At 33.2% G+C, this 13980-nt stretch overlaps 1 protein-coding gene across 2 annotated transcripts in view; it reads right to left on the reverse strand.

Annotated features, from left to right (window-relative positions):
- Positions 1-2759: 2759 nt before the first annotated feature.
- LOC149533884 (Holliday junction resolvase MOC1, chloroplastic-like) overlaps positions 2760-13980 on the reverse strand; it is a 112999-nt gene continuing 101778 nt past the window's right edge. For both annotated transcript variants that reach the window (XM_089804795.1, XM_089804797.1), the window contains one exon: positions 2760-3049. In XM_089804795.1, coding sequence (XP_089660921.1) covers positions 2985-3049 — 65 coding nt within the window. In that variant the 3' untranslated portion in view covers positions 2760-2984. The remainder of the gene's footprint in view (positions 3050-13980) is intronic.

The raw sequence follows: 13980 nt of genomic DNA on the forward strand, positions 1-13980 counted from the left end.
ATGAAGGTCTTCATGCATGATAACATTCTCCCGAGATATACAGAAGAGTAGTTCATCTTTTTCAAGTAGTGTATTATCACCATTCCCCTTGGAATCTTCTACAATTTTCCTAGCATCTTAAGTTGCTCTTTTGCTTCTAGGTCTTCACACACTGTGACCAATTGGCTTTCAAATTTCCTTTTTAGTTATTTGACTTTTTTCTTCAGCTTTTCATTTTTCTCCATCAATTTTTCAATAGCTTTCTCAAATTCTTCTAACAAAGCACCTTCTAGTAGTTTTTCAATTTGTCAACCTTTACTTTCATTCAACTTCATGGTAAGGTCTCTTCTTACTGCAAGAGAAATCCTCATCTTTTCTTGTAACTACTTAATCATGTAAGCTTGCTCCTCAAGCTCTTTCTCATACCTATACCTTTCTGTAACTACAGATCTTTCGCTCAAGTTTTTAGGCTTAATATCAAGAGGATCTCATAGCAACTATTCAGATTTGTGGGGGGTGAATTAGTACAATTAGATGTCCACATCTTTTAACCATTGATCTATAAAACTTATTTGCTAACTTCAAATTTGTAAAACATATGATTGGTATTAACAAATAAAGCATACTCAGACCAAATTACCACACACAACACATGACACAAATTTTGGCTTCAAAAAAACCCTTGTTAGAATGTAAAAATCGCAATGGGGATTGTACTCACAAAGCTCACTATTGTTGTAAATGAATTGTCATGTTAGAAGCATACTACTCTTTTTGAGGGTTCACCTTGTTAGAAGTATAAATAGATCTATTAGAATCTACCTTGTAAAAGAGCTTTCAAAACGCTTTTGAGAGTCTACCTTGTTAGGGGCTTTCCAATTAGAACTTGTTAGGGTCCACCCGATCTACAAATTTTCCAGTTGTAACTATTAGGAACCAACTATATCTCTGTTCTACTTATGTCACTCATTGCCTATCATATCCAATATACTCTATGATTTTATTCCACTGTACTAAGCACTTCTCTGATATGAATCTTGATCACTACTACTTGATTGCTCAGCTTCTTTGCTAGCTTTCCCTTCTTTCTAGTTCACCTTTTCCCATTGTTCATTCTCTTTCTCTAGTTTCTTTCTCATCATCCTTGTCATTCTTCACTTGTTCAATTACAAAACCTATTTGTTTACCTATATTCTTTTTGCCTCTTAATCTTGACCCAACATTTGAATTTCAAGCTTCTTGCTCGATATTCTCATGTACTTCACATATCTCAATTAGTTAACCCAGCGAGGTCAATTTTCATCTTGATCTTTTTCCAATGATTTCACACTATCCAATGTGGTTGTCTTTCCACATTTGACATCTTCCTTAACCAGATGCAAATCCACTTAACTCTATATTAAGGCATGCAACCATTACTTTGTGATAGCTAATTGTCATAGGTGTCCTTCCTTCACCTATTATAATGTGTTTACCATTTAACATGTTAAGGTGTGCAAACATAGTTCCCATCAATCAATGTTATGGATACTATGAATTGTCACTATGATTTGCCATCAATGAGAGCCATATAATTCCTCCAATCATGTAAACGATCTATAGAAGGTAATGCCAATTATCTCCTAATACACTCCCAATGCCAATTATCTCCTAATAGACTCCCAATACCAACATGTGTGCCTTAGGATGTCCCAAGGTTGTATATATGAAGCAAAAGTGAACTTATAAAAGAGGGCAATGATGCATTGTGTACTCTTAGAGTTTGACAAAGGTCTTTGCAGTCCATGCATTCAAGTCATGTATGACATTACACATGTAAAGGGTGAAGGTTTTCATTGGTGTGAAGGCTCACATTTGCAAAAGCATGCAAGTACACACATCCACATCATATGGGCAAGCATAGGCACAAAGACATGTAAGAAAAAAAACTATGTACATGTATGTTTAGTTGTGTTTGTGTATGCACCCAATCATGTATTTGCATGTAAATCGGTGTAAAGGCTCACATTTGCAAACGCATGCAAGTACACACATCCACATCATATGGGCAAGCATAGGCACAAAGACATGTAAGAAAAAAAACTATGTACATGTATGTTTAGTTGTGTTTGTGTATGCACCCAATCATGTATTTGCATGTAAATCATGATCTTCTCTTAGGCATTAGCCTTTAATAAAAACTAAAATTATTTTACACAATTTGATGATAATTATGCACAATATTGATCTATTTTATGTAGATGCCTTGGCCATGGACATGGCCTCTAAACACAAATTTCATGTATAATCAATCTATATTTTTTTTTTAAAATGAAAATGCTTATCAAACCAAACACTTATTTCAAATATATATTAGAAATGCTTAATCAAACAAATAACATTTACTAAGTTATTAGAAGATATAGCAAGCTATGTATAAAAGAACAATATGAATTTGATATTTTACAAAGGCAAAGGAACAAATATCAACCCAAATAGGTGGTTCAATTATTATAACCACCATTATCTATATGCTCAAAGATATTACAATCCAAAATATGAAGAAATTGATTAAGGCTTCTACAAATGAACTTGGTTTATTTAACCCCAAAAAAAGGCACTATAATTTTCACTTTTCCAATGCCTTATAAATTGTTAACCTCTCATTCTTAAAATATTGTACCATTACACCATGACTTCTAGCAAATGCTTGTGGTTATCAGCATCAATTAATGTAATAAAGTTACAACAAAATATTGAAGAGTGGATAAAGTAGAGCATAAAGTAGAGCACAATAACCATTTTGAAAAACAAATTTAAATCTAATTTAAGTTATTGAAACTTCTATTTTTAAGATGAGTTAACAAACATATTTACAATGCAATGTTAATATCAATAAAAAAAATTCTTAAACATATTGATTGAAGAAATACTACCAACATCACGGTAGCTTCTATTCGCATGATTGTTATATGTTAAAACAATTAGCATTGAAATAAGTTCCCATATACTTTCAATGACAATAATCATCCTCTAGATGTTTGCATCACATCCCTACCATACGTACCAATAAGAAGGGCTTCGGCTCGACCTGTATATAAGCATCAAATATTATTCTAAGTTTTTAAAAAAGTCTCTTCAAATTGTGTAAATCAATAAGATATAAAATTGGTTCAAATCCACATTCTTGCAACCTATTTCTTCTACACAGTAGGATTCGTAGCTTATAGATATCTAATAACCCATCTAAGTAAATAGGTAACATAAATTCAATTAACATGCTACTTCCTATTCTTAATGTTTAAGTACATGTTTTACAAATCATTAAATAAAAATAGAATTACATACCACTTATAATAATGTTCTCAAGTAAAAAAAGGTATTATATATTCTTGCTTGATGCTAAGAGAAATATACCAATGTACTCTAAAGGTGAGTGAAAACAAGACTTAAATGCATTATGGATAAATTGTATTTGTAATTTTAAAAAAATAATTGATGTAGAACAACCAAGATCTCGTATATGCTTTGCCTAATGTCAGGAAATGTACTTAAATGAGGGCGATGACAGATTTCCTTCACATACCCAGAAAAGGTGTCAATATGTATCCAAATGAGGTAGAATGATATGATCTAGTGAAGAACCAAGAAAGGGTTGATAAGAAGGTTTCTAATTTGAGCTCTAAAGATTTAATGAAAGAGAGAATTGTCACAACTCAATATCAAAAAAGATAATTAGAAAAATGCATTTTCATAATAACAACATTCTTACAAGAAACCACACATAGGAAACTCAAACCCCATCGTTAGACTATTTGGTGTGTAAGGTCAACAACAAATTGATACAGTGATTGCACTCTTTTATGCAAATGGAATATCGTTTAATGTTGTTTCCTCACCTTTTGATGGAGAAATTATCCAAACTATCGACAATGGATCCCCTAAGTATAAACCACCCAAGCCAAAAAAAGCTAGGCACTACTCTAATAGATAAAGAAAAAAATCAATTACAGCAACAAATAGCAAATGAAAAGAGTATTGCTTATAGAAGAATGCATTATCATGATGATAGATGGATAAATACAAGAGATCATCAACTACTTAATATCATAGCAACATACAACAATAGGCCTTATATTTTGAAGGCAATAGATTATTTAAGGAAAGAAAAAACACTCTGATACAAATGACAAAATGGGAGCATCAAATGTAGTCCAATTTGTTGTTGATGATACTCTTGTTTGGAAAGTATCAAGTTGGTTGGTACAAGAAAAATACAAGCATATACCTTGGATTGCATTGATGAATAATGCATTCAAAGATGTTTGCAAGTTCCTTTGGATTTAAGATCTCATTGAAAAGGGTTAAAAAATATCGAGGTCATATATAACCATCACTTTACATAAACCATTTATCAAAAAATTGTCAAGGTGGAATTTCTAAAACCTACTAATACATGATTTGCATCTTAACTATTCTCCTTATTCATCTATGTAAAAGTCAAAGGAGCTTTGTGTTCCATAGTAGTTAGTGATCCATAGGCAACTCATGTTAAATTTGTTGTAGACTTAATTAGGCCCATTTGTAAGGTGATTAAATTTGCAACCTTTGAGAAACCATGTCTAGAGAAATTTATTAAAAAATAGATTCCATATATGAAATAGTCAAGAAATTAAAAGATGCAAACTAACTTTCTTTGTATCATTTGATAAAAGACAAGTTATACGGATGATGGAAAAAACTTAAGCCTCCCCTTCATTGTGTAAGATGTTCCTTATATCTTGAATGGCATAATACACAAGAGACCAATCAGGTAACTCCATTTGAGGATAGAGACATACCATAAAAAATATTAACCATAAAAAATATTTATGGTTGAGGAAAGAATGTCTCAATTATGAGGAGTCCATGGAAGCTTTATATTATATGCAAGTACAAAAAGACCCTATAGAGTGATTGATGCATAGCAAGGCCTTAGAACCTCTCAAATGATACAAAAAACTAGTCACCTTTCACCATGTAGATGACTCAATAATAATTCCTTCATAATCAGGCATGTTTCCTAGTAGCCTTTCAAAATATTATTTTGGATAATAAATTTCATTACAAACCTAATATTAAAAATGTAAGACATAATTAGGGCACTATTTTGGCTTAATTCAACATACCTAAAAATTGGGTATTGGTTCCTCTTTACAGAATAAGGCATATTTTGGTTGCCCTCTTTTCTATTCGACCTAAAGTGTGCACCAATTGGGCTTTTCGAAAATAGCTTTTAGTACAGACATGATATCAATAATGTACATATACTTTCTAACACCCATTTGGACTTTCTACAATATATCTCAAAATCAAGGTAAGTTTTTAATCAAGGAAAACAAGTTTTGAAGGGTGCATGAAACCCTTTACGAATCAAAATATTTTCAATGAAGCCCAAACAAAAGATACAACAGACCAAAGGTGAAACCAGTCACAAAACAAAATAAGGTGACTGAGGTGGCTTCACAGATAACACAGTACACTTCTGCCACCAAATTAGGTTTCAAAACGGGTGCCTGAAACCCCATGGTTACAAAAAAAAATAGACATTAAGTCCTAAACCATGACAAACTACAAAGAAACAATGGGCCAAAAAGGCCAGGAGAGCCAAACAAGAAGGGACGGCCTCAAAAGAATAGGCGAGCAGTAGGTTTTGAAAGGACCCAAACTCAAAACAAAACCAAGCCTCAAGATTTAAATTTCAGTCTCGTCTTTTGAGGACGTAAAGACATCAAATGAAGGATTAGAGGGCTTGACTTTTTTGTCATTTTACTGTTGTCCATCCATCCTCCACCTTCCCAGCAACCTTCTCCCATACAAGGTCATCAACACCGCAACCAACCCCCAACACCCTAATGGCAAGAGAAACAACACCACCTCACGATTTCTGGACCACAGCAGAAGAAGGGACAGTAGCACCATCCTGAGACAGAGCCGCAAGTGGGGCAACAAACAAATCAACGGTTACAATAGTTGATGAAGGGACTACTACAACAAACTTCATCAATGCCATAGGGACATCATTTGAAACATCAAAGACAGCAACAGAATCCTTCACCAAAAAAATATCTTCCTAAGAAGAGCCTTCCAAACCACCCCCAACAATGGAAACTTTCTAAACCATGTAGTGATCATCTGAAACCCCCAACCACCAAGAAGGTGATTTCCTCGATCGAACCTTTTCAGAGGAGCATCACGCAGCGAGATGTCCGATCTTATGGCATTTCTTGCATCTGAAGGGAATGTCCTCATAATCAAGAAGCTAAATCCAAGAGCCTTTTGGAGAGGCCAACTTAATCATTTCAAGGAGCCCCTTTGAGACATCAATCTCCACAAGAATGTGACCATATGTCGTCTGATACACATTGGAAGACACAGCATCAACTAGCAAGAAGTCCCCAAGGGCCTTCCCCACAGCCTGCAGGACTAAATCCAACCATAAGTGAAGGGGAAGATTCAGCAACCTAAGCGAAAGAGGAATCTAATGAAAGGATTCAATCAACGGGTCAAAATCCTTATACCAAGGTTTAGCCATCAAGGGGAACCTCTCCTCCTAGGAGAAGGCACGACAATAAATGGCATTTCTATTTTCAACAGTAGCAAATTTCACACTAAATAACCCCCTTGCCACAGGGTAAATCTGAACTAAATTCGAAATGATAGGCTCCCAATATTTGGATACCCAAGCATGCAAATCCGACAAAGAGGACCAAAATCCTCTAAAACGAAAAATAGCACTTGTAGAAGTCCTCCACATATGTGGAAATCTCATCAACTATTTCAAACTCTAGATGAATCAAAATTGGGTTACTTACATCAACAGGCACTACAACTCAGAGCCCCAACTTCACAGCTTGACCCCCAATACCTGCCTCATAGGCAGCGACATCAGCATACAAGATAATGGATCTTCCCACAGCACCCCGAGGCGGATCTTCAAAACAAAGGTAAGTTACTTTGTAGAGAAACCTTCAAAATTTTATATTTTATCACTATTTATTAACCTAACTAGGGTTTCAAACCTGTTTGCAATAAAATGGACATAGCTTGTTTGAAACATAACGAAAAATCATCCAAGCCAAAACCAAACAAAACATAACTCATTTATGTATCCAGCCATACCATGTGCAAGGGAGTTGAACGGGCATGTCAGACTTGACATCTACAAGCAATATATTTTACAGACCTGGGTTGATCCTCTAGGGGGACTACGTCCAAGGATGGCTTTCTACACCGAGAACTTCTTAGATATTCAGCATGAGATTATTGTACGCCCTAAGTACTTACACAAATACCGGACACACGCCATGTGTATCTCCCTTGATTCCTTCAAGGTGGGCTCACACCAACTCCGGATCCAAGTCGATCACCATATTGCTAAAGAGGATCGAGTGTGTAGACTGTGCCTTAGCAGAGGCAAAATCTAAGATCCATTTCCTTTTTAGATGCCCATATACTACAAGATTTGAGGGAGATTTTATTACCTGTTAGAGATTGCAGATTCCTCTCGAATTTCTTCAAGTACATAAATCAACATTACATTGTGCTTTATCTCCGTGAGTCCTTATAGCTTCGCGAACATACTTTACAGCTATCATTTCCCAAGAGTCAAACCAAGGCACAACTTATTATGACCTTCTTGCCCTTAGCTCCAACTCGAGGTGTGAAGCAATTGTGCAATTTCCCTAACACGGGTCATTCCAGATTTGTGAAACCCAGTAGGGGACCTCTTTGTCAAGGACACTCCTCTCGTAGCACTCAGCGTCACCACAGGGCCAATGGTAGCCGCCAACCATATCAGTCATCGTTGGACTTATTCTCTTTGAGGATGGATGCCTAATATTTTCTATGATGTCTCTTGCCTTCATTTATTTTACTTGTTCGTTTGTGGACACCATTTGGTGCTCTGTTTGTCAACTATCTTCTTGGTGTAAGATTCCAATCCCATAGACCCAAGTTGTGGTATTTTGTTGGATATTAATAAAATTATCTTATCTTATATTATTTATCTTATCTATACGAAATGTTGCAACAAGATGGTTGTGGTAAGTTTTCGAAAATTGTGGTAACTAAAATGATCATAGCACCTTTCACAAAATATAATGAAAACTAGTCAAACCAAAGGGGTTTGAAAGATAGCAAGATTCTCCCACTTTCAAAATTGGTTTTAGACCAATATAAATCTGTATTAATATGCACAATGCAAATTGCATTCATATTTCATAAAAATTTGCATAGACAAAGTAGTAAAAATGATTAATATCATTAATTCAATCTTCTCTAGCCCCAAAATTTGAGCTAGGAGGTTACATTTATACATTTTCCATCATATAAACTACTCCACTACTCAAACAACCCTTTTATTAACAAAAAAAGAAACTTTTCTACCAACTTTTGCAAAGTTGTTTAACAATCTTTTGAGCAACATTGAAAACTTTGACATTTTTAATATCAAATCACCAAAATCTTTCAATAATAGTCCCAAATAACCCACAATGGTCTTGTATGACCTTATTGCCTTAATCAAACCAAAATTTGACAAATGACACACATTTGAGTCGAAAAGTGTAATTCAAGATGTTCGTACATTGTACTCCCCACAAAAAAGAAATTTTCAGTTCAATCTCAAATATAAATCTTCTTTCTTGCTTTTCAGTTCCTTTACACGTGCGTTGTTGTCTTTTTGTTGGATCTCAACTACATTCATTTCAACTAATTCACTTGCGCTTTTAAGTCTAACAAAATGTTTCTTGAGCCAAGGCCAATTTGGCACTATATACCCATGGTTTGCTACATGTCTCCTTATTCTAACTTTGGCTTTGACTACCATTGGAGTTTAATTGTCTCTTTTGTCCACTTTGTCCTTGTTATATCCACAAGAAATAAACATATTAAAGAAACCATATTCTTCTTATGCATACTTCACTAGTTCATCCACCTCCTATTGTTTGGCATACATTTTTCCTTCTTTATTAATCCCCAAAATATTTGGCATCACCTCGACCTCACTTGACCATTCATTTTCATTTTGTAATTGCTCGTCATTCTTTTGTTCTCCTTGACATAAGTTTTTTTCATCTTTTGGTTCTTCTCTTTAGAACCATATTATCTCCTCAGCCTCCATAATTATCCTCTCCTTGGACTATCCTTGAGTCTTCTACACCATCTTGTGTTGTCATTATTGGAATTTTGTTTAGCGCTCCCCTTGAGATTCGTGACAAGGGCTTAACCACCTTCTGTGTACTATAAGTTGAGTGGTTGTATCGGTCATTGATAGATAGGTCTTATTACCCTGTGAGCATCATCTAGATCCAATGAGTGCTAAGTGTTCCATTTATTCTCATGAGAGATGGATTCATGTTGAATCACTACTCATGAAACATGGGTCAATGAGTTTGACTCAAAAATCACATAGTTAAGTCCTGATAGCAATATCACAATATCAACATAACTAGAAAACAATGCACAAGAGACGAAACCCAATGTGGGAAAAAATCACCAAGATAATGAGTGCTAGGAGCTACTGCCCTAATCTAGTCTCACAAATCTTAAGTCCAATTACAATTTAAGTGCTTCAAAACAAAGAAATCACCAAACTCCTCAATCTTAAGAGCTTCAACTCTATCACAATATGAGCACATACCTATCCAAACTAAGCATCAACTCAGTTGCAAAATTTCAGAACATTACATCAACTCACTTACCATTTTATAATCCTTTTATACCGAACATTGATGAACTGAGAGCTTGAACAAGACAGCAAACTTCTTTACAAAATTATTTCTATCTATAGATACAATTTAATATTTTTCAATTATAAATTCCATAGTTGAAAAACTCGATTTCAGCAATATCTCGGCTAGCTCAAAAAAAATTCAAAAACTTGTAATGGCCAAAAACTTAGCAAAAAAATAAGTAATCAATCCGCACTTTTATCAAACATTTGAAAATATATAATTTTTATAGATATATATTAATAAATCATTATGAAGACTATAAATAAATATGTGTCCTCTATAATGAATTTATAATTTATAAACACTATAAACTTATAAATGTTGTTAATAAACAATGCATATGCATATTAGCATTAAGAATAAATATATATTGTTATAATTTATTAGATATAGAGTTATTAATTTATACTACTTTATAACTCTCTATAATGAATTTATTAATATACAATATTATACTTCTTTAGTATTAATATATAGTATAATAGTATTATAAATCTGTATTATACAGTATTATAAATTTAAAAAGCCAATTCAAATAAATTAAAATTTGTATATTATAAACTTATCTAAAAACTCACAATCATCAATTCATAACTTATAGTTATTTAAATTTACAACTTATAGCTCTATAAATGTGATGTCCCCATTTTAGCATATAATTCAAATAGGTATACTAATAATGATATTATATTAATAAGCATAATATAACATATATTATCTATATTAATAAACTTTATTATGTTACTTAATAATTATACCATATATTATTATTTTAATAATATATCAACTATTATATTATATTAATAATAATATAATTATATTAATTAATAAGGTTAGTTATACTAATGTCATAAAGAACATTATTTTAATACGTCAAGTATATATTATTATATTGTAATACATTTACTAATATAGTATTTTTATATTAAGATATATCTTATTATTTATTATATTAGATTATTATAATAATATGTTATATATATGATATTATAATACCATATTATTAGTATACCTATTTGAATTATATGCTAAAATGGGGACATCACAATAAAAATATATATAGTGATGTTGATGTGTATACAAGAGCATAATAGTGATGTGTATATGAGGAGATTTGACTACTATGCATTGCTTCATTGGGGATGAAATTTGGAGATTTGACTACTATGTGTTGCTTCATTGGGGATGAAATTTGGCATACACATATTTACATTAAATTTCCAAAAATGTTTTTTATAAACTGTTGAAGAGCAAAACCATTATGTGTGTACCCCACAATAAGCACTCCATGTGATGGCATCTTTGAGGCATATCGTCGAAATAGTTCCTATGTTTGAATTTGTGCTTCTATATTTTTTGAGGACTCTGAATCGGTGTGCCTTAATAGTCCTCAGTAATCGCACCTTTACTCAGCAGCCATCACAACCCTCTTGTTAGCTGTTGCAACCGGTGGAAAAATGAAAAAACTCGAAACATTTTCTAGAAAACTTTATTGTTTTTCAAGTTGACTTAATCAATGGTTTTTTTACCCAAAAATTGTAAAAACCGTGATTTTTTCATCCCAAATGCAATGTGATTTTTTCGAAATATCGTTCTTGATTTATTTGGTGAGTATATCTGCTACCAATTTTGCTCGCAATATCTCACAATATTAGTCATATATCGCATTTTTTTTTAACTATAGTAAATTCAAACAAAAATAGCAGTGATCTATCTGCAAATACAATTGAAGCTTATTATTTCCCTTTTGTCTCTGATTCTCTAGCAAAATTATAATCAAACTGAATATATCTTAGGATCTCTGATAATGAAATGACAACTGGTATCAATCTGAAAAAGAAGTATAACAAATCTGATCTTATTCAAAACACTTGCAACCTTTTCAACAAAAGTAATTGTTCTGAATTCTAAGACATCTGAAATCACAACTTGACAACATTGACCTTCAGACTTGCTAGTAGTCTAGAACAATCTCTCCTTTGCCAACTTACTTCCTTTCATGATTTCCATTCCTTTCTCTTGCAGCTTCTTTATCATTTCTTCCTCATGTGACCTCTTTGCCACTTTGAACTCATAAAATAGTGACCAGATTAGATATAGAGGAATTCTAATTTATTTCTTCTTTCAATTAGTGTTGACTGAAATGCCTTACTAAATTTGATCCTCTTTCAAATTAATGTGATTCTTCTTTTGCAAAACTGTATTTATGTGTGTGTATACAACTCTACAAAAGAACAATCACATTAGTTTGAACAAATATCGAATTTAATAAGACATTTCAGTCAATGCTTATTGAAAGAAGATATAAAATGTAATCACTCTACCTCTAATCTGATCATAGTTCAAAGTGGCAAAGAGGTCACATGAGGAAGAAATGATAAAGGAGCTAAAAGAGAAAGAAATGGAAGCCACAAAAGGAAGTAAGTTGGCAATAAAGAGATTGTTCTTGACTACTTGCAAGTTCAAAATGTGTGTGTGTGTGTGTGTGTGTGTGTGAGAGAGAGAGAGAGAGAGAACACGGTTGCCAGCTTGTAAATATGATATTGTTGTTTTAAGTAGAGAATTATGTGTGTGTGTGTGTGTTAATATCTGCATATACTTGTAGTAGTACTAATTGATTTGTGTATGTTCCAAAATTCGATAGAATATGTGTGTGTGCACGTGTGTGGGGGACATGACTCACATAGAGACATGTCTCTACGTAGGGAAATACCTCTACGTGAGGCATGTTTATTTGATTAATATCAACTACATACAATCAATTAATATTATCAATTTCTGCAATTCAATAACTAGCAATAAATAGTGAACAATTACTAGTATACATTTATCAGGTAATGAAAAATACAAGAATAGTAAATACATACATAAATGTGTGTGTGTGTGTGTGTGTGTGTGTGTGTGTGTGTGTGTGTGGATGGATGGATTGACAGATGTATGTGTGCATGGATGCATGTATGTATGCATGCATCTATGCATGCATGCATGTATGTATATATGTATGTATGTATGCATGAATGGATGGATGTATGTATGCATGGATGTGTGCATGGATGGATGTATGGATGGATGGATGATTATCTAGTAAATGTATGTATTAATGTTTCACATAATAAGAAAAGGATAGAGGATGGATAACAGTAGTTTACTTAATGATTAATTACATTGATTTGGCCCATCCAACCGAAGCTACAAATCAACAACACTCCCTCTTAGCTAGGGAGGATAGTTTCTATCCTACATAAACAATGTTTTGTGAGATAAGAATCATAATATCATTAGGAGTATGGTATGCTCACCAATATCAACTATATGATATTCACCATACTAATATTTGTTTTGCTATGTGCACTGCCATCAAGTCTCATGATGCCTACCAAAGAAGATATATGCTCATGGCATATCCACGTATATTAAATCTCGCAACATCCACCATGACATATCATAACAAGATAATTTATTGTAGTTGCACAATACTAAGTTGACATAATGTAAGAGATATAAACGATCATGATATAGTTAAAAATATCAATGATGATAGTAGGTTAAGATATTGTTAGAGTCGTCACTTTGCAATAACATTATTGAAAGATCGTTACCTTCCATGGTGTTTCTACAAAATCATCTAATTGCTGGAATGATAAAGATTTTATATATAAAGCATTTCAAAATTGGTGTAATAGATTTATTGAGACTCAATCTCAAACAATGTTTTACATATTTACAATTCCAAGTTTATCCCTAAAGTGATCTACTTTTATCTTAGAGAGAAGCTTCGTTAGGATATCAGAAGTCTACTCATTTGTGCTAATGTGTCTCAATTGTATAACATTTCTCTTCACTGTGTCTCTAATATAATGGTAGGGAATCTCAATTTTCTTGAACCTATCATGAACTACAAGTTTTATAGAAACCTTTACGCAACTTTGGTTATCACAGTGCATATTGTGGAATCCATGGTTTGTCTAACCAACCCTACGAATAGTTTTCTCAACGAAATTCTCTCATGCTCCCATGGATGATGCAATGTACTCAGCTTCAGTAGAGCATTGTGTAATTGAGGATTCCTCAATGCTAAACTAGGAGATCATGGTGTGAGAGTGGGGTTGTCATTCCACCAAAAGACTAATCTGTCAATCTCTGATATAATCACTCACCTTGTAGTACATAGGAGGCGGTTAAGCCCTTGTCATGAATCCCGAGGGGAGCACTAAACATTTTTCCAACAATTTTCCCCTTAGCGTTA

Source organism: Cupressus sempervirens, chromosome 10 (genome assembly GCF_028749045.1).
Source record: "Cupressus sempervirens isolate cs-2001-9-10 chromosome 10, ASM2874904v1, whole genome shotgun sequence".
NCBI classification, from domain to species: domain Eukaryota; kingdom Viridiplantae; phylum Streptophyta; class Pinopsida; order Cupressales; family Cupressaceae; genus Cupressus; species Cupressus sempervirens.